At 38.8% G+C, this 20,084-nt stretch overlaps 4 protein-coding genes across 4 annotated transcripts; 2 read left to right on the top strand and 2 right to left on the bottom strand.

The window, feature by feature from the left end:
* Nucleotides 1-79: 79 nt before the first annotated feature.
* On the bottom strand, nt 80-8,065 carry LOC114521138 (polypeptide N-acetylgalactosaminyltransferase 1-like). Its single transcript, XM_028541552.1, has 8 exons — nt 7,863-8,065; nt 7,264-7,442; nt 6,145-6,514; nt 5,413-5,530; nt 4,841-5,158; nt 4,470-4,571; nt 3,939-4,076; nt 80-422 (listed from the first exon to the last, which is right to left on the bottom strand). The coding sequence occupies exons 1-8, from the start codon at nt 8,063-8,065 to the stop codon at nt 273-275; spliced, it is 1,578 nt and encodes a 525-aa protein (XP_028397353.1). The 3' UTR covers nt 80-272.
* An 852-nt stretch (nt 8,066-8,917) lies between these two features.
* LOC114518171 (chondroitin sulfate synthase 2-like) lies at nt 8,918-14,139 on the bottom strand. Its single transcript, XM_028538118.1, has 6 exons — nt 12,781-14,139; nt 12,327-12,564; nt 10,882-11,317; nt 10,433-10,594; nt 10,081-10,276; nt 8,918-9,762 (listed from the first exon to the last, which is right to left on the bottom strand). Exons 1-6 carry the CDS (start codon nt 13,672-13,674, stop codon nt 9,352-9,354), a joined length of 2,337 nt encoding a protein of 778 aa, XP_028393919.1. The 5' UTR covers nt 13,675-14,139; the 3' UTR covers nt 8,918-9,351.
* LOC114518181 lies at nt 14,139-16,563 on the top strand. The gene is made up of 5 exons (XM_028538128.1): nt 14,139-14,616; nt 14,703-14,796; nt 15,254-15,316; nt 15,668-15,828; nt 16,280-16,563. Exons 1-5 carry the CDS (start codon nt 14,557-14,559, stop codon nt 16,430-16,432), a joined length of 531 nt encoding a protein of 176 aa, XP_028393929.1. The 5' UTR covers nt 14,139-14,556; the 3' UTR covers nt 16,433-16,563.
* A 792-nt stretch (nt 16,564-17,355) lies between these two features.
* Nucleotides 17,356-19,909, top strand: LOC114521147. Its single transcript, XM_028541561.1, has 5 exons — nt 17,356-18,060; nt 18,149-18,296; nt 18,773-18,828; nt 19,633-19,682; nt 19,901-19,909. Exons 1-5 carry the CDS (start codon nt 17,370-17,372, stop codon nt 19,907-19,909), a joined length of 954 nt encoding a protein of 317 aa, XP_028397362.1. The 5' UTR covers nt 17,356-17,369.
* The last annotated feature ends 175 nt before the right edge of the window (nt 19,910-20,084 follow it).

Below are 20,084 nucleotides of genomic sequence, written 5' to 3' on the forward strand. Positions count from 1 at the left end.
TACTATTGCAACAACCATTCCCTCAGTAGGGTAAAACGACCATTCCGTTCATCTGGATTTGAGGTTAAACTTTATATTGGGCACTTAGGCCAGATCAACGAATATAAGCAATCAGAAACATGCTTCGTCGCAACATCCACTTTTTATAAAGGTCTATAATTCAAACGAATCCACGTTAGAACTTTGCAATTAACTTGATGTCATCAAGTCGATGCATGGAACGAAACAATATTACTAACTATATATATATACTACAGCTTCATTCGGTATCGTCAATGTCTTGATTGAGTGTTCTCGTAATACGGATAAGATGAAAATGTCCACTTTTGTTCAACGCTATTCGTACATGGCTGTAATACAATGCCGCGTTCCACAGTAGGCTCCATACACAGATTATGACCAGATAGTCGAATAAACTCGTTCTAGATAAAATGGTAAAATGGAAAATTCTTTCAGTTAAAATATAGTTAGAACTTAAGCATTTCTCCAATCAATAAGATGTTTTGCGTTTTCGGGTACTAAAATTTGTCGTATCTATAAAACGAATACGATCTACACTTTTTCCCGGTTAGTTTCCACTAAAACCAAAAGATTCCCTCAAGAAAGAAGGAATCTTTTGCTTTAGGTGGGAGCCAACTGGGAACAGAAAAAGGTTGACTGCAGTGGAAGTCGAAGCCGAGAGAGCGTTGGTTGTTGTTTCAGATTTAAACCAATGTTAGACCAAGGAACTGGACCAAAATATCATCTCGTATAACTTAAACCGCATTTTCTGCTTGCTTAAAAACAGCGACTCGTTTATCTACCAAATTCATATTCTTTACCAATACTTTTTGTATATAATATAGATATACTGTAGCCTGGCGCTAAGTTATCATGCACGGAGTTAGCTGAGTATGCAGATTCTCTGCCCTATATAAAAGCAAACATGCATTTGGAGGTTGGTCACCATTAGCTAAATGAAAAGGTACAATCAAATTTGAACAGTAGTCCCTGACAAATTGGCACAAATCGTTTGTGAAACGCTAAAAAAGAAAATTTGACGGTTCTGACCGCGGTATGTGTATTATGATTTAACTATCTTCGAGTGTCTACGCAATATTTCACATAAGAGACTTGTACTCCTTCACATGTCACTTTTTTGTCTGCATCATGGATGAAATATTAATTTTAAGCTTTAATATCATTTTAGTTTAATGTTAAATAAACGATTATAGATACTATCATTAAATTAATAAATATATCGTAGCGTAAGAAATTGGCGTATATCAAAATTTTCATAATTTTCCGGCAAAGATTCCATTCTCCGACTCAGATATTTATAGCTACTGTCGGTCTATGGGGCTAGTGTAATTTTTTATTCACTTAATATAAAAAGTGTATCTAATAATCATGTCAGCATGTGTTATAGTAATCAAAAGTGAAAGTGTTTTATTGTATTTTATGTATTGTATTTGCATGACAGTTTAAAACAATTAATTATAGTTCAGAGCGAATTTTTAACGCTTGTTAACTTCCTATATTGGCAGAATACGTCTGGTATTTGTGTTATTATAGATGCAATAAAACAAATTCATATATTATCATATTAACATTTGAACATGCATTTTGTCTATGGGGCTAGTGTAATTTTTTATTCACTTGGTATAAAAAGATTATCTATATAATCATGTCAGCATGTGTTATAGTAATCAAAAGTGATAATGTTTTTATTGTATTTGCATGATAGTTCAAAACAGTTAACTATAGTATCAGCTAGAGCGAGTTTTTTACGCTTGTTAACTTCCTATATTGGCAGAATACGTGTGGTATTTGTGTTATTATAGATGCAATAAAACAAATTCATATATTATTATATTAACATTTGCACATGCATGCATTTTGTCTCGATATGAACGCACAAACAACTATATCATTAAATTAATAAATTTATCGTAGCGTAAAAAATCGGCGTATATCAAAATTTTCATGATTTTTCCAGTAAAGATTCTATTCTCAGATATTTATATAGCTACCGCGTCGGTCTATGGGGCTAGTGTAATTTTTTATTCACTTTGTCTAAAAAGAGTATCTATATAATAATCATGTCAGCATGTGTTATATTTACAGTAATCAAAAGTGAAAGTGTTTTTATTGTATTTTATGTATTGTATTTGCATGACAGTTCAAAACAATTAACTATAGTATCAGAGCGAGTTTTTTACGCTTGTTAACTTCCTATTGGCAGAATACATCTGGTATATAGATGCAATAAAACAAATTCATATATTCTCATATTAACATTTGCACATGCATTTTGTCTCGTGATGAACGCACAAACAACTGAACAAGCTGTTCGCATAAAATGTCGCAAAATATACAAGCGTCAGTCCAAAATTAAGAATGGGAAAATTGAATGATGGATACAGGTATTGGGGTGTTTCGGTTACCGTATTTGGCATACTCGGCAACACCTTGTTAGTCATCTCTATACTCATCCAAAGAAAGTTGTTAAAGAAGAATTACTACTTTCTCGTTCTCCATCTTGCAATCAGCGATTTGGGCTATGTGCTTTTAGACTTCGTGGATATCGTTAGTAACCGTCACTTTGTCGATAAAGATCTTACTTTATCTTATTCTACATTATACTGTTTCTGCGTTGATTTGCCCCAACACGTCTTTCAATTTGCCGGAGTCCACATGATGTTGGTCATTGCAGTGCTTCGTTATCGCGCCACCGTACATCCCCTCAAACCAGTCATTAGCCGAAGGAAATTTTACGTTTGCTGTGGTTCGGGATACGTTATAGGCTTGTTGGCAGGCTTTGGAATAGGTGTCCCTGAATGTTTGCTACGTACCAGGAGAGAAGCTTATTGGATGACCCGTTATTCATTTTCACTGTTCGTTTATTGCGCTCCTGTATCGTGTATGGCTGTACTGTATTATAGAACATGTCGATCACTGGTCAGACAACACAAACACATGAAAACCTTGCTTTCTGGTCAAGCACAAGGGCGGCCACAAACTACCTGTAGCTCTTATCTAAATACCTCATACTTCATTCAAAATCGACGAGCTTTTCTTGTTTCTTTGGTCACTGTTCTTTGCTACGGAGTTGGAATTCTTCCCATATGTGTTAAGCGTGTTTTAAAAATTGCCGGCTACGGTAGGCTATTGATGAGACATGATTGGATCCGCCACTTTGCTGGCGTTTTAAGGGTTGCTGGGTCTCATTCCATAAATCCGCTCATATATGGAATAATGGACAAAAAATTGCTAATGTTTTGGAAACATTCTTCCAAGTGCAAACGGTAACTGCCAGTGAATGGCGGAGCGGAGTTCTTCTGTTCTTGTATAATTTCCGGCAAAAGGAGACAGCTACCAATCTTATGCAGTATCAGGCAAACCCGTCTGCGCGATACGAAATTGCTATAGATACGATATTGCATTAGTCGCAGACCTGAAAACTGATTCTAGTGAAGTGTCCATTGCCATTGGAAATTTCCATTGGATCCAATGTACATTAAATATGAAGCATCATTCTCATGACCACACGGGGTCTCATCACGGAATTACTTCATATACAACAATAGGCAAAATGTCCAATGAATCCGATGGATATAAAAATGTCCAATTGACATTTCTATGTCCAATGGATCCGATGAACAAAGGAATGTCCAATGGACGTTTACAGAGCCGGAAGAGGTATTGGACATGTTCGGATAATGATGGGGACCGACGGACTGCTCAGATTGAAGCTAGCATGCATTCAGATTCAGATTGGTGCATGCATGCATGCACCTGTATATAGTGCTCGGGATAAATGGCCAAACACCTTCATAGTATATAGGGTGCTTCAGCAGGAAGCTCTGTTTAGTGCGATAAAAATGTTTGAGACTTCGTACTCGTTCGTAGCGCGTTTTTAATTAATGTATTGTGTATTTATATATACGAGTTCTTACCCTGGTATGTTCCCATTTTTGCAACACATCTTCAGTGCGACATTTAAACAACACGACTTTTGTTCCCGTTTCAGGTTTCGAAACGCCCATGCAAAAATCATTGTGCCATAACCCCATGCCTTTTCCATAGATGAAAAACTAAAATATCAGGGGATAATGTTGTTTGGTCGCGATTTGGATGTGAAGGATCGGGCGATGTCGATGATAACACTTATTCCATACCAAAAACCAAACTGTATCCGAAACCCTAATTCAACCCCAATCTAACCCTATACTTTAAATTGGGTTTCGGTATTGAAAGGATCATACTTGCTGATTCTTATATTTCTTTTATTATAAATGCAACAATAATTTAGGTTGTTTGAAAGAACCATATTTACACCCGTTTTCCACTAGGCGAATTGATTCGCGCGAACAGATTCGCGGCGAAATTTTTCGCTAACCAATCACATCACTGGATTTCAGATATCGCTTCGCGTCGCGCGAATCAATTCGCCTAGTGGAAGTCTGGAAGACGGGCTTTATTCTTACCTGATTCCCACCCATTCCATGACAACTATACAATCCCATTTTTCCTCCAACCGCATTGTTTCCGATCGTGTCTATGCACATCCCATTAAATTCATTCATCACCTGCACAGGAAGTTTATGAAATGACAAATTATGAAGTATAATCATGGGATAACGATGTTCTAAATTTTGCCAACATTGGACGAGCCGCTTGGGCGAATCCAATTTCAATTGGCCAAATTTTTAATTAAAGAGAAGTACTATTAATCCCGAATTGTACGAGCAACAGTGCACGATTATTTTTATTGGCAAATAAAATTGTAATTCTATTGAAGCGCTTTTTTGAAGCTTAGTAAATCTGCACCGCCTACAACATTGGAAACGTTGAGTACCTCTCCTCTTCCCAAAGGATTCATATCGGGGATACGTAAATCAGGAATGACATTCTGAAGATACCAAGAGAAACTCTTGCATTGCAATCTTTTTCTCAATTCGTGTCGCTCCGTTAGATCGCCGACGTCCATGTCCCGAAAATGCTGCGACTTCATTGAATACACAAATGATTTGTAATCGTCTAGCCAAACCTCAACTAGACGCTTGATGTTCCTTTCTGCTGTTCCCGGCCCCGTCTTATACGGCATTGTGTCACGAAAGACATGACCAACTTTTGAACAAGGCATAATTTCTATCGTGCCACCACACATCCATATCTATACGTATATTAATAAATGGTAACTCGATATTAAATATTTCGAAAGGGCAAAATTCATTTCCAACTTTCAAAACAAGTGCCAGATTTCTGAAGCCTAGCCCTGGTAAAAATTATTGTATTGTTTTCAAACGTGAAGTGCCCAAAATCTTCTTTTTCTTGAAAACGCTCGAAAACGGCGCTCCGGTGTGCACGTAGCCTAAAACTACAGCGCGACTATGAAATTCTCTATACGAATCTCGTGCATGTACATACCCTAAACGAAAGTTCCAGGTTTTCGCTTCCCCAGTATGACATCTTCGTATCATAAGTTCCCAAGTCGTAAAAGAACGTTTTAGACACTGCAAACAGACCTCCTGCCATAGTCGGTGACCTATAGACGCACATGCATACTTATCAGGGCAGGATTAACCTTTGGCGAGGCCTGTGGCATTTTTTCAGCGCATGCAGACCGAAATGCATGCAAATCAGAAATTCAAATATAATATGTATACCATGATGTGCAAAAGTGTCTGTATGTTGAAACAAGAGCGTATGTATATGAGTTTGAACTGTCATCCAACCCAGCTTATATCAATAACAATAATTACCAATTATATATAGAGAACTTGATTATAGAGTAAAAATTAAACCTAATCAACAAACTAAACATTCAGTATACATGCTCTGATGTAAAACGTATACGTGTTAAGTAATGTTACATATCTTTTACTAAAATCTCATTTTGCTCTAATTGACGACATGTCAATGCTATGAAGAATTAAGATCATTTTCGATGCTATAAGTAGCTAGAACAAGGTTGTTCAATCGCGTAAAGCATCAAAGCCTTTACTTCAAGTCTTCAATTTCTAAATTTTCCGATTACCTTACAATTTTCCTCCATTCATAACAAGCGGATATTGTATCAATGTTCGAATATAAGGACTCTTACAAATCAGTGGCCTGCATGCTGTGCGAAGGGTGGTGGATTAAGAAAAAATTACAAACCTCAAAGGTAGCCCTTGGATTTCTGTAAGCTTTTCAAACGCATCCATTTTACGCCATTTAAACAGCATCTCCCAGTTAAATACCCCAATGCTTGGGTCATGTCTCTCCGCATATTTGAATGTTTCGAAATCAATCACCTCAATGTCAGGTGTAACTACATGTGTCTTATCCTCAGCTATCCTGGCAAGCATTGGCTCCAGCCATCCTTTATTCACCTCGCAATGTGAGTCAAGAAACACCAGCACATCCCCTCGGGACAGACTTGCCCCGCGCATTCGAGCTGCCACGATCCCCTCGCGTCGGGGAGATCTCAACAAGTGGATCTTGGGCAAGGTTTCTAGATATTTGTCTAGTTTCGATCCCAAGTGCCCTGTAAGTAAAACAATGATGAGAGTTGACCGTTGACATTATCCAAATTCGGGTGCATGGTGAGACGAATAGGCTTCCCCAATCGTGGGAGGAGAACTTAGAAAGATAGATGGATTATTGAGTAAAGTTTCCTTGCAATTGTACGTTTTCCAAATCACAAATATTTGTATACAATTTGTTTGACATTCAAATGCACTGCGACTGTGTTCTTTCCCCGCCCTCATACATTACAGATTTCTTATCCCTATGCACTGCCTTGGTTTGCTTCCCCTCCCATCCCTGCCATAGTTTCCTACAACCAAGCTACTCTTCGCTGAGTTCCCTCGATATGTTACAGTTCGCCTTCCTTCCTTCCCCTCACTGCCATAGTTTGCCTCCTGCACAGTTTCTTCTTTGGTTCTCAGACAGACGACCTTCCATTCTCGTCGCAATTGTTTTTCAACTCTACCCTCGCAGCTTGAACTCCCCCCCCTACCCTTGCATGCTTTCCGCCAAATGTTCTTTTCTTTTCACCTTTTCAGCTACAGTACTTTGCCTATACTTGGCCAGCACCACATTTTAGAATTGGTCTGAGACTCAGAACTGCGCTTGAAGACCGCCTGCGAGCACTATATAGTCTATAGACCACCCTTGTTTCACCCATAATTATGCCTCACCTATATATATGATTCATTTTTATGTTAAAGCTGGGTAAACTTGGAATTCACGGTTTTTAGGGTTTAACTTGCTCGTGCTTACATGCGAACTTACCGAAGCCGTCATCAATGTCGCTGCAATCATCCACTAAAATGATTTGTCTCAGAAACGCAGGCGGCGATCTCGAGAGAACACTATGAATGGTGCGGAGTAAAGTCGACCATGCTTCGTTGTGAAATATGATTATAACGCTTGCTGAAGGTAAGATCACTGGATACTGCAGTGTGAAACACCTATAAGAAAATAGACAAACCCTCAAATAATTGAAATGCTTGAAACGCCGCAAATTCGCGTAATGGAACCGAAATCCGGCAACGTGATTTGTCAGCGAAAAAGTAGTTAAAAATGGAATTTTCGCCAGCCAATCACGAAGTTCGTAGTTCGTCTTGGCGAATTTGCCCAGTCAGTGGAAAATGAGCTTCACTGTATTGCATGGCACATTTTACGCAAATCTATTCATGGCCTGTTAACAGGCAACAGAAATGCACAATAGACAACAAAGCAAAACAGAAACAAGTGAAAAGAACAATGCAATCGTAAAAACAATCGCCAGGTCCAAAGCGAACAGTGTTAAACATGTTTTGGTCCATTTTAAAATAGAAGCCCAAAAATCGGAATCTAATGGCTGAATTGGAAGACAACACGTCACCTACTTTTGAGGTCTATTGTCCGGTATTTTTCTTTCAAGTCCAATTTTTGAGCTTTCCAACAAATTAAAACTATACATGTCAAAAAATTTCTTTTTTAATGCTGCCGGGTCAAGGCCCATAAACCCTTCGTAAAAACGCTCCTTGGTATATTTCCGAGGTTTTACGACAACGTAGTCCCTCTCAAAGGCCTGTATATTTTGTCGCATTGTCCTGGCCTCCTTGTCTTGGGAACGTGTCCGAATTCCGTGTCTGTGCTCTGTGAGCCGTTCATCAACAATTAAGACTTCGCTCCCCGGTTTTGGGACGAAGAGCCATACCACGGCTGTCAAATATATAGTTACCGTAGCCACAACAAACGTCAGTGAATAAAACCGCCTTCTGGTGCTCAGACCCATTTCGACCTAGCTTTATGTTATTCTTTGTTGAACTGCATGTACGCGTAAATAGTCGAGTACATTTTCAAAACAAATCGTCTGACAGTGATTTGAATCAATATTTTCCCAATGAGGTATCGACGCCGATCTGGCTATTAGCCTCCGTCAGCAATTCGTTCAAAAGCCCAAATTGAACCCAAAACAAACCAAAACAAAGAATATAGCAGTAAACCTGGAGTGAAAGAAGAGAAATGAATGTGGCCTTAGAGGCCGTACAAAGTCGTTACACAGGTCACATGTCGAATTAACAGGTGATGCACATTATATAGCCATTGCCAAATGAGCAGGCACCAGTGAAGTATAGTCATATAGCTCCTTACAACTATAGGGGCCCATATATTCAAATGTTGAATCATCAAGCTGGCTAGAGCTGGCAGGATACCTTGTAAATGTCCGCCACTCCCTACTATGAGCGAGTTTGAGCCAGGCAACGAAGTACGAAGACGTCTTTCGGCCGAGGTTGACTGGGAATAGTATAGTCTTCGTCTTTAGTCTTCGTGCGGCGGGATATTTGAATTGAGCAGTTCTGTCAAAGTTATACGACTACAAACACTATTATCTCCTTCCATGCATTAACAGTATCTTACAGTTGACATAGCCTTAAAGCTAAGTAAAAGACCCGAGTAATCAATTGAAATAAAGTGATATTCTGAAAATTTATGTACAACTGCGCCTGACAGAAGTAAATAATATTGATGAACTGAAACACTACAGAAACAAAAAAATTCTATTCAGTTATTGTGTGCATATAATTATAAATAGCCTATAACAGGTGTCCCGAAAAAGCGAATCCCAAGAAATTCACCATTGCATGTTCTAATTTCGATGCCTGATTGTAGCCGTTATAAACACGTTCTAGCTATGTATGCAAGCGTACATGCCTTTGGAAAAATAACTAATTCCCTGCATTTAACACTTCTGAAAGAATTTTTTAATATACTACTCAGTGACCAGGTTGCTTCAACGAGGATATTCAAGTAAAAAATCCTACAAATTAGGTGAATTTCCAGGGTTCGTTTTCTTGGGCAGCATGTAAATATTTTCTTCGCATGCTTGCGTTAGTGAATTTGAGGTTCTTTTTCTAGTAGGATTGCTGAAAGCTGCGACCGTGTTCCCATTCGTTTTCTCAAGAAGTCCATGCACTTTTCGTTTTCAGCGCGATCAGTAATTTCACGGCACGATTTCTTTTCGAAAATTCTTCGCAACTCCGGCTCCGTGGCACGGAAAATACGAAACGAGCTGGCTTGGAATATCTTCAGGATATCCTTGTCTTCCGGCGTCCCTTCTTGCAGGAACGAGTCGCGATGGACCCGTAATTCTTTGTAGTCTTGGTTTCGAAAACAGATCAAGTCGTACGCAAGCGTGTCCCAAACACCAGTGTCCTTGCTGACTTCGATCTTTTCAGGTTTGAGCTTGTTGCGGTACACTATTTCAGGATTGAAATACGCGAACGGAATTGGAAAAAACACCTGTGAAATGAACAGAAATGTTTCATAACGCGAGGTATAGCATCAAGTTAGTTATTCGCTTTGCGCCACGCTGGAAAGAACATGCGGGAAAGTTATCTGTCTGTCATAATGAATGAATGACAAAATGAATTTTCTAGATATATAGGACCCGGCCAGATGGTGGGAATTATACCTTGAACTTATAAGTTCACATAATTATATAATCTTATATAGCTATATGAATAATTATTATACACATGCATGATGTACACTCTCTGTACATATACGTATACGTTGCTATCAGGGGCTTTGCCTGAGAGATAATTTGTCTTTTCGTACCTGATCGCCATCGACGGCATTCATACGACAGCGGCTAAGGAAACTGACTGTAAAGTCGATGTCTAGGCTTGCAAGAAATATCAAGGCACTAGCTGGAAGCTTCATGGAGACAATATCCAGCAACAGGCGAGTGGAATAATGCTTTGCACCAACTTGTATCCACGGAACCTGAGCCCACTTGTATTTTTCCTTGAACCTATGCAATCATATTAATTTCTATTAACGCTCTTTTATATATACTGACGAAATGATATGTGTGTACTGAAACTTCAACAGACAAAGTAAGTAAAACATCTAGGTTTTAGTCAGACAATATATTTATGGTTGGAGACTTCGGTTACTATTAACTTACTTAGTTAAGATGGCTTTAACATCGCCAAAAACATTGTCTTTTTTCTGAGTTGACGAGTCGCGCAGGTTGACAAAGACCGTCAGAAGCAGGACATTTTCACCAGTTTGAAGACAGTTTGTCTGGTACATCTGAAGAAACCGCTCCAAGCGATGAGCATCATTCCTGAAAACAACAAAAATGGCACGTTTCGTTTAATGAAGAATCCCAGCCGTCAGTTACAGTTAGTGCTTTTCATACTCCAAAGACAAGCATCGCACTTAGGACCGTTTTCTTTAAAGGCTGTGTGGGTTTAGACTCTATATCTATAATACTGTCTAAGAAACTATTGTCTGACTTTCTTTCTTTTTAACAGCTAAAGAAATTCCTTCAAACAAGTGGACAACCCGGGCCGCGAAAGCAGCGCTGGTATACCAAAAGGTCAGAATCTGCAGAGACTAAGTATCACTCACTTTTTGACAGGCAAGACAAGATAGACGCCTCGTTGTGTGGCCGGATGCGGCATATGAACACTCTCCAGAATGGTCAACGGTCTCAAGAGTTGAACGCGCTTTCTGATCTCATCTTTAGAACTCGCCGAGGTCTTCAAGCCGATGTCCAATAGATAGTCCGTACCTCGTAGCATGTCAAACTTCCGGTAACCATTTATGAGCCGAAATACCTTGTACTGGCTTCCAATTTCATCCTGAAGCATTTTAATGGAGGTTTCGTAAACTTCGTCTATATCCTCTTTGTACTCGCCTTCCAGTGCGATCTCCGGGTTGTCGTCGGTGAAGCCATACATGTGCGTTCGTGTAAAGTACTGCCATCCAATCACACCGAATCTTGTCTTCGGGACGTAGGGATGAGGAAATGCGATGGGCCAAGTTGGACGTTTTTCTATCACACCTGTCATAAGATGATGTAGCTACAGATATGTAGAGAACTACATCTATCATACCTGTACACATCGCTACAGTAGTGATGTGTACAGGTATGATAGATGTAGTTCTGTTCCTAACTGCTTACCTAATTAGGTGAGTACACATTAATCTATTTGCTATATATCCGACTATTTTTTTGTTTCTGTTTGAAGATATAATGGGTGAACAGTAATTCATTAAGTCCATAGTGTACAGCATGCATCAGACTGGTACGTATTACCTACAGTGGTAAGGTCCAAAGCCCCAAACCTAGATGCAACAATTAACAGGGTGCAAATTCAGTGGCATCACCATGGGATGGACAAGTTTTCCACCCCACTTTCCACCAGGCCCTTTTTTTAGATTGTTTATATATGTGCAAAAAATTGTTGGGGGGGCGGGCTGGTGTTGTGCTGTATCCAGATATGCCTGTTCTTTACCTTATTTTATACTTTACTGCAGTATTAGTGATTTATTGGTATTATACCACAGAATACCTATCAGAAGAATAACTCTATACTATTTTTTCGTAAGTGTGATTCGTCATGATTCGTCACTTAGCAAGTGCATTTTTTTGAGGTAGTCACCCCCCTGCCAAAATTTAGCAATATGGCGCACGTGATATTGCTAAATTTTGGCAGGGGGTGATTACCTTAATTTAATGCACTTGCTAAGTGACGAATCATGACGAATCACACTTACGAAAAAAGTACAGGAGTTCTACTTCTGATAGGTATTCTGTGATTATACAATCTACCACAGGTAAGACACATCATTTCAATGTTCAAAGATGGTCTATATGTAGTGTTACGCCTCTGGTAAGGCTGTTTCTGACAATCTATAGAGGTCCAAATTTTAACATTTCTAAACCCTCGGCGAACCATGGATGTTTAGGATGCCTCCTGTTCACACGCTAAATTTAATCTTCTTTGCAATTGCCAATATTTCATCAGCAAAGGATAACTAGAAATCAAAACTTAAATGTGAAAACATACCATCAGGAAGAAAGGGCAACAAACTTTTGACTCTCTCCTGTATATCTTTTGTCTCCTGGAAGGTCCACTTGAGCTCCACTTCAGTGTAATACTGATGAATGTAGTACATGAGTTTTGCTGATGACATTGGAAACAGAGACACTTCCTTTCCCATTGATGGTTTTGCCAACCAACTTTTCACATTAACTGATGTTGGAGTTTCTAAGGATTCTGGGACCTCAACAAATAACTGCTCCATCTATGTGATGCAGATGAATTAATGATTAATGGCAAACAAGATTAAGTAGTAGAGTAATAGAATTCTATTTAATTGTCTATGCTATGAAAAAAAACTAGGGTAGAAATACAAATATAATCTATACATTCAGGTGGATTAATCTGATTTATTTTCTCAGTTTTATACTATATGGTATGGATAATATTGTTTTAATACATAATACACTTTGAAACTAACCTCATAATTCCAAGTACATTGAAGATGCAAGTGCCTATGAAGACAACGACCTAACTCAATGTCCTCTTCGTCTGTTATTGCCTGTTCAAGACAGCTATCCAGATGTGGCACAATTGTAGTGAGGGTCACCCTGGAGAGTATCACTCCAGCCTTTCCTTGGCAGTATCGTTCAGAATTATACAGGTCAGTAGGTTGAGAGTCATCTTTAGCACTGTATGGTGCAGGAAGACCCAGATACACATTCATTGAACTATTAATCATATTTACCAACCTAATCAATCTACCTGGCTCAAGATATGTTGCCTCCTCAACTCGCATAAACCAGTCATATTTATTGTGATAATTCTTATGCATGTGTTCTAACATTTTAAATGAAACTCTGGTGTTAGATGAATGGTCTTCCTCTGCACCGGCTAACTGAACTATGGGAAGGCCTAGAACTTTGTTATACTTTTCGTGAAAGTCTGGATCTTTCGAATATGGTACATAAAGTATTGCTTTGGGTAAATCTGGTAACCATGTGTTGTTTATTGCCGTTCCTAATGTTTCTAAATTAAATTCCGTCGCCAGAATGCCGACGAGAATGCGATCTCTTTGTGTTATTTCACTGGCCACGTAATAAGGCCGAAATGACGGGCCGTATTTCGACGGCTTGGGCTTTACAGTCGCGCCGATCACGACCTTTTCTTCACGTTCTGCCTTGTTTGAGCGGTAACTCATTGTGCCCTGTTCTTCAGTGACTTGCATGTCCAATACACATTGTTCTTCGTCCAAGGTGACAGGAATGTAAAACATCGAGAAAGCAAAGCCCAAGCTGATTCCAATAATAGCTGGATAAAGCTGTCGTAAACGAAACGACGACCGACCATGTAGCCCTTGCTTTGAAGTGGCCATTTTCCGATTACAATTGATCTATCCCTCCCTTATAAAAGATCATGGCAGCCATATATATTTATACAGGCGATTATATTCACGTATTTCACGAAAGAAGAGATTCACTCGCATAAAAATAATATAAATAAAGCCCCACGTCACATTTCATACAAATTAAAAATTCCATCGCCTGATGCTAACTGATCACTGATGGATTAAATTTGCTGGTTGCTTTGTTCTCAACTGATCTCCATGGTGATCTTGATTAAATCACAGATTTTTCCAGACAATCACGCTTCAAGACTATGGACAACAATAAATGAAAGACAATTTAGCTTGAAACACAATTAATATTTACTGAAATCTAAATAGATCAAATTTCATTAAACACGATTATGAAACGAGTGATACCCACTAAAAGCGGTTTATAGTACAAACTGCTATTATAAAACAGAGTGTATTCTTTAAAGCTCAAACCGCTAGTGAATGGTGATGTTATATTGTGTTCATCTGAAGTGGTGATGCAATATAATCCAGCCATGTAGACGATACTTTCTAGCCTCTTCACCAGAACTGTTATTTTTCAATCTAAGATGAGTCTGGTTTAGTTGTTTGCACTAGGCCTAGCTAAGAATAATTGTCTTCAGGGCATGTGTGGTCATCAAGGTCATGATAAATTTCATCATTGGAAGCCTGCTCGGCGGGGCTTTCGCGCGTGCGCCAAAATTTCGCGGAAAACGCGCGACCATTTGAATTTTTTTCGTTTGTTGACATGGATGACCGTTTAAAGTTGCAAAAGCTAATATTTAATATTGCCACACCTGTCTCAAAGTAGAAGAGAAAAGTAGAAAAATAGCTAAGGGAAAAAGCATTGTTGAGATTGTATCCACAAAAAGTATCGACATGCAATCCCAGGAAAAACGAAAACGCTCGTCTTTATACTTTGTAGCGAGCAAGAAGCAGGTGTATGATCTTTAACAATATTATTTCAGGTTCGATCATCATCGTCTATTAACACGCAAAATAACGTTTTTAATTTCATTTTTTAGAGGAAATCAAGCACCATTGATAAATCAGGACAATCTCGAAAAACGAGCATTAACAACAGTGCAAACGTCACATCAAGGACAACGAGAAATAACAGTAAATTTTTGAAGTCAAATTTGTTTACAAATTATTTTACATGCACACCGATTTAAAAATTGCAATATTTCAATTTGCCAGCAATATATTATATATAAATTGTGACTGAATTGTCGAGTTTTTCAAATTTCAACCTATTTTTGAAAAAAGGGTGCAATCAAATGTCTTGAAACAACAGGCCCTAGGCGTGGGGAATGAGAGCATCTAGCATTATATAATGGTTGATTGCAGAGATTGGTTAGTTATTATTGCGACTATCATTTTGAACTTTGACAATGTTCTTTTCCCATTAGGGGTAGTTATCTTAAAAATACCTGCTGTAGGAACCTCGACTATCCAAAAAATGATCATATCAAGCATTTTGTTTGAAATTAACAATCAACAATATTGCTGGTACTGCAGCACAAATCTACCTAGGAAAAGAAACATGTTGATAAATGATTGCTATTCACTACAGGGCAGTGCCAAAGGAGTAGCCTGACGATGATTAAAAATAACCGTGAATTGGCCACTGCATTAGGTAAGTAATTTTTTATGTTACAGGTGGGAAGATCCTTCATAGCCCACATTCAGCAAGTGAATCCTAGCTCTTTAGAGATGCTGTGGTTTCTATTCCATCAACAGCACAAATTACATAATTATGGAAAATACTAAAGATTGTAAAATCTCAGTAGAAACTGATTAAGTTTCCTATTAATTTTTGGGGGAATATTTGTGAAAATTTTACAGTGGGTGAAAATTTCTAGTGATGTGCATACTCCCTGTATATGGGCCAGGCCAGGAATTAGCACTAAGAAAATTACTTTTAGTCAATGTATAAAGTGGCCCATGGACAGGATGCTAAATGCTCCCTAACCTGTAATCTGTTTAGGTAAGGCCAGATTACGTATTGCAGAGCTGGAGGATCAGGGATTGCAATTTAAAAAGTATCAGCATGAATTAAGAGGAAAATGCGTGATGTTGAATAACCAGCTACAGAAAATTAAGGAAGAAAACAGCTCAAAGCAGGCTATTGACCTTAACACTTTAAAGGTATTTGTGTTCATCCAGATGAATCAAGTCGGTCAAGTCCATCTCTCACCCCCCCCCCCCTCATCACCCACCGATAATCAAGACTGAACAGTGGTGCTTCAAGAATTTTTTGACAGTTCAAATTTTAGAATAAATCAGAACGTTTGCTCGTTAACTTTAGTAAAGCTTTAAAGTTGTAACTTGCCTTATAATTGAATTAGGACAAATCAAAAAACCGATTCTGGGAATTATTAGGTTGGGGGGTCGCACGACCCTGCTCCTCCCCCTCCTTGTCCTGAGGCTGCATGCATGCTCAGCCTGACTCTGAGTTACTGAAGCTTGTAGAGCAGTATGTGCACCACTGTAAAAATTTTTATGATTGCTTGGTTCATTCTGCGTAGAGTTATAATAAGTTTAACTAAGTTTAACTATAATAAGTTTAATTTTGCAAGTGTTACTCTCAATTCGGCAGGGTGAATGCCAATCATTGCGTTTGAGTATCCAAAGAGCAACGGAAAAATTGCTGGAGTCGACAGTTTTTCTTGGCGAAATAGATGAGTCGATTGATAAAATGTTCCGTTTACTAAATGGCGAGAGTCAAAATTGCCCTGACGTGTGTAGGTAAGTGATACGGTTTTATAAGATTGCCCACCAGTCTAGCTCAGTGGCAGTGTGACGTTTTGAAAAGAAAATGAATCAGACCCGGCCAAAAATGGCTTTATCCCCCAATTATAAGTAAAGCTTCCAGGAGCTTTCAAAATAAATTTGTTTGATTTATCCATGGATTTCACAAGAAGACTTGAAGAGTTACAACTCAGTGGTGGCGTCAACATTACAGTATCATGTAATATATAAAGCCTGTTTAAAACGGCAATTATTGCAGCGATTTTAGATGCGATTTTGATCTTTTAAATGTGGATAATATGTGAATAATATATACATCCACATTCCACACACATATACATCCAAACATCTACAACTATTCGCTCTTTCACATCTATTAAAAGAGGAGAATTGCAGCCAATTTTATTGAAAAGCCTTATTAAGACCGATCCTTGCACCATAGACATCGAAAACATGAATATTTTTTTAAGCTTCCAAACAGACCGGTGGAATTTAGTGTATAGTTGAGGCGCACAAAGCGTTGATAGCAGCTTTCAAGATGTGGCGTCTTATATGCCTTTGTGCTGTTGCAATGGCTCAGTCTCAGTGCCAGTGGTTGCAATACCTTTATACCTTTGCTTTTCCATGAGCCGTTAATTCGAGTAAGACGTTTATTCGAATAATAGGTAGATTTAGCAAGGGGGCGTGAAAATGGCGAATAAATTCAACTCAACTCAAGAGTTTTCTACCTTCTTATGATAAAAAATTTTCACATAATTTGAGAAAGATGGCTCTTCTCGTATATCTAAGCGAATTGTCCGCTGGTAAAGCTTGCGTAAACCTTGACATTTTAAAAGATTATACTCATCATGATCTTCAAAACATAAAAATAGCCAGTTTCCAGTTCGGCAAACTCTGCTATAAATAGCAATAACATCTGCCCTGTATTGAACAGTCCCATGCCGTTGGAAATCTCATGCGATGACTCAATGCAGAGAAGCAAAGAAGCGGCGATGTCGATTACAAATTTTACACCATCCCCATCATCCTCCTCCTCCATGTCGGACAGTTGTGAGATGACGACTCCTGATCCTCTCTGCAATTCAACGCCATCCGTCAATCCACCTTCTCTACTCAGCACAATGGATAACCGCCGTTCGCCTCTCGAAATTCCAGACTTGCGTCTAGATCTCGGAACCCCGCAGGACAACCAGCTTGAGGGAGAAGTGAACCCCGAACACGATAACACCAATAGCAGCACACGTGTGGGTGAATATACCCAATCTGGGTCGATGGAGCTAGACCCTCATCTTGCAAGTGATAATAAACAGTGCCCCACATGGAGTGTCCCACCTACCAACACACCTTATCCATCCAGCAATGCTGATGACCGCCATGCAGCTGTAGAAATTTCCGATTTGTACTTAATCCTCGAATCCACACAAAACACTGAAATTGGCGAAGAAATGGATTGCCTCGATGACCGCAATAGCACAACGGAAAGTGTATATATGAATCCGGGGTCAATGAACATAGACTCCCATGTTACAAATTCTGTTCAGCAGTGTCCTTCATTGAGTTCCCCTGACTGTAGTCCTCCTGTTCGATACACGAGGGCCTCTGTCCGTCGATCTGCGACCACGCCCGAAGGTGTAGTATATCTTCCGATTCTTACATTGATTCTTACTCTGACCATAACTCTGCAACATAGCGTCCATGTCATTTTCTCCTCTTATAGACGTGAAAATTTCAAGGTTTGCAGCTAATCTCACCGCTGATAGCCCCCAAATCTCGCCAGCGTTTGCCTTGCGTGCTGAAAAACGAATGTTAAGGAGAAGAAATATGTATGAGGGTTTTAAAGGATACAAGGAACCATCGTTAAACAGGTTTGTGAACTGAAAATAGCCAATACAACCACTCCCCGTGTGATATCGGTCTTCACCACAATTCACCCACGCAGACTTCTGTGATGGATTGTTGCCGTGCGAATGCATGGGCCGCTCGATTCACTATCACGAGAGACAAATCAGATTCCTCCGCACAAACCTGAGAGTAGGTTGTGTTCTCAACTTCACGGCTAATTTAATTAGGCCTGCCCATCAGTAATGATAAAATTATTATACTTTGCCCGGTCAGATTTTCGGATTTTATTGAAGTAAGGTGGACAACCTTGATATAATCAGCTGTAGCCTTGCATGCACATGCATGCACATTTCGTCCAAACCATCCATAAGAATCGCTGTCCATGCAATTTGGAGTGACAACTTGATGGCTGTATGGTAATGTTTTTATATTTATAAGCAAGCTCCATTTGTGTGCACACAAATATCTTGCTGGATAATGAATGACATTTATATTTCAGAAAGATGAGACAAGGTGATCCATTCAGTGACAGTAGCTTATTCCAACCTAAGCGTGGTAAGATTTAATTTTCCATAAGTACAAGATGGCGGCCAGGATATCAGTAATATCCTCTCCATGCACCAACAGGACACAAGCCCATATTAACAATTATTCATTGCAGATAGTAATTTCGTATTTTTAACGGAAAACCGAAAACTTTACATTACCGGCACGATATCTCGTCAAAAACTATAGTCATGCAGTCAATTCTTATTCATGCAATCAATATCACGGATCAGTCAAACGATTTAAAAATGTTATCATAAGCGATTTAAATTCGCAAATAAACTTACTTTTGATCTCTTGCTCTTGCCCCTGAGCTACAAATAGGTAGCTGACGTCACTGACGACTGACATCTTTGTCAGCTACCACTTTAGCTCAGTGGCACGTGCATTACACTGGCATCACGAAGGCGTAGGTTCTATTCCTGCGGAGGACCAATAGTTAACTCATTTCTACAACCTGGCCTGAGTTGTGTATGATTTCCACTCGAAATTAACGCTTAGCAATTATCCCACATCGAGTGAACTGACACAAAATCCTAAGGGCCCTGTTTCACGTTGCTGCAATTTTTATACAACATGCAATACAGTTCTACTTTTGAAAGACCGTTATGTTTATTACACTCTATGGACGCTTCCATTTACATTTTCAAGGCTCTTCACTTATTTTCGCTTCTTATAAAAGTAGAATTGCAATTGCAAGTTTGAAGAAAAATTGCACCGTGTAGACACAGGGCGGTGTAAAATCAACAACGTCCCTTTAAGCAAGAATTTAGACAAATGTGACTAATGCTGTTCATTCTTCTTTATGAATAGGTTTATATAAAAAACAGAAAACCAAAAGACAAATTCCAAAAAAAAATTTGGTAGAATTTAAAGGTATATATATATAGCTACTATATATATGTATAGCAAATATTTTGTAAAGTGCATGTATCAAATGTACAAATTCTCTATTTTGCAAAACAGTATTTAGTAATATTCGCCACGTGCCTATACAATTTCTGTTATAATGTATATATATTTTCAATTTCATGCACTCCAATCAATTTCTGGATATTTGGATATTTTTTGTTGTTTGTAGGATTCCTAAATCCAGCACCAAACTACAACGGATGAAACTTCAGCGATTTTTAGTTATGTTTATTTGCCACCAATACTGTTGCAGAATTGCTACTGCATGAAGTTCAACGATACACATGCAAGTCCTGCCTTTATCTCCGTGATTACCAATTCTTTCCGATTTACTTATAACGTATATGGCTGCA

This window comes from Dendronephthya gigantea, unplaced genomic scaffold, assembly GCF_004324835.1.
Source record: "Dendronephthya gigantea isolate DGI-Jeju-01 unplaced genomic scaffold, DenGig_1.0 000000F, whole genome shotgun sequence".
NCBI lineage: Eukaryota > Metazoa > Cnidaria > Anthozoa > Malacalcyonacea > Nephtheidae > Dendronephthya > Dendronephthya gigantea.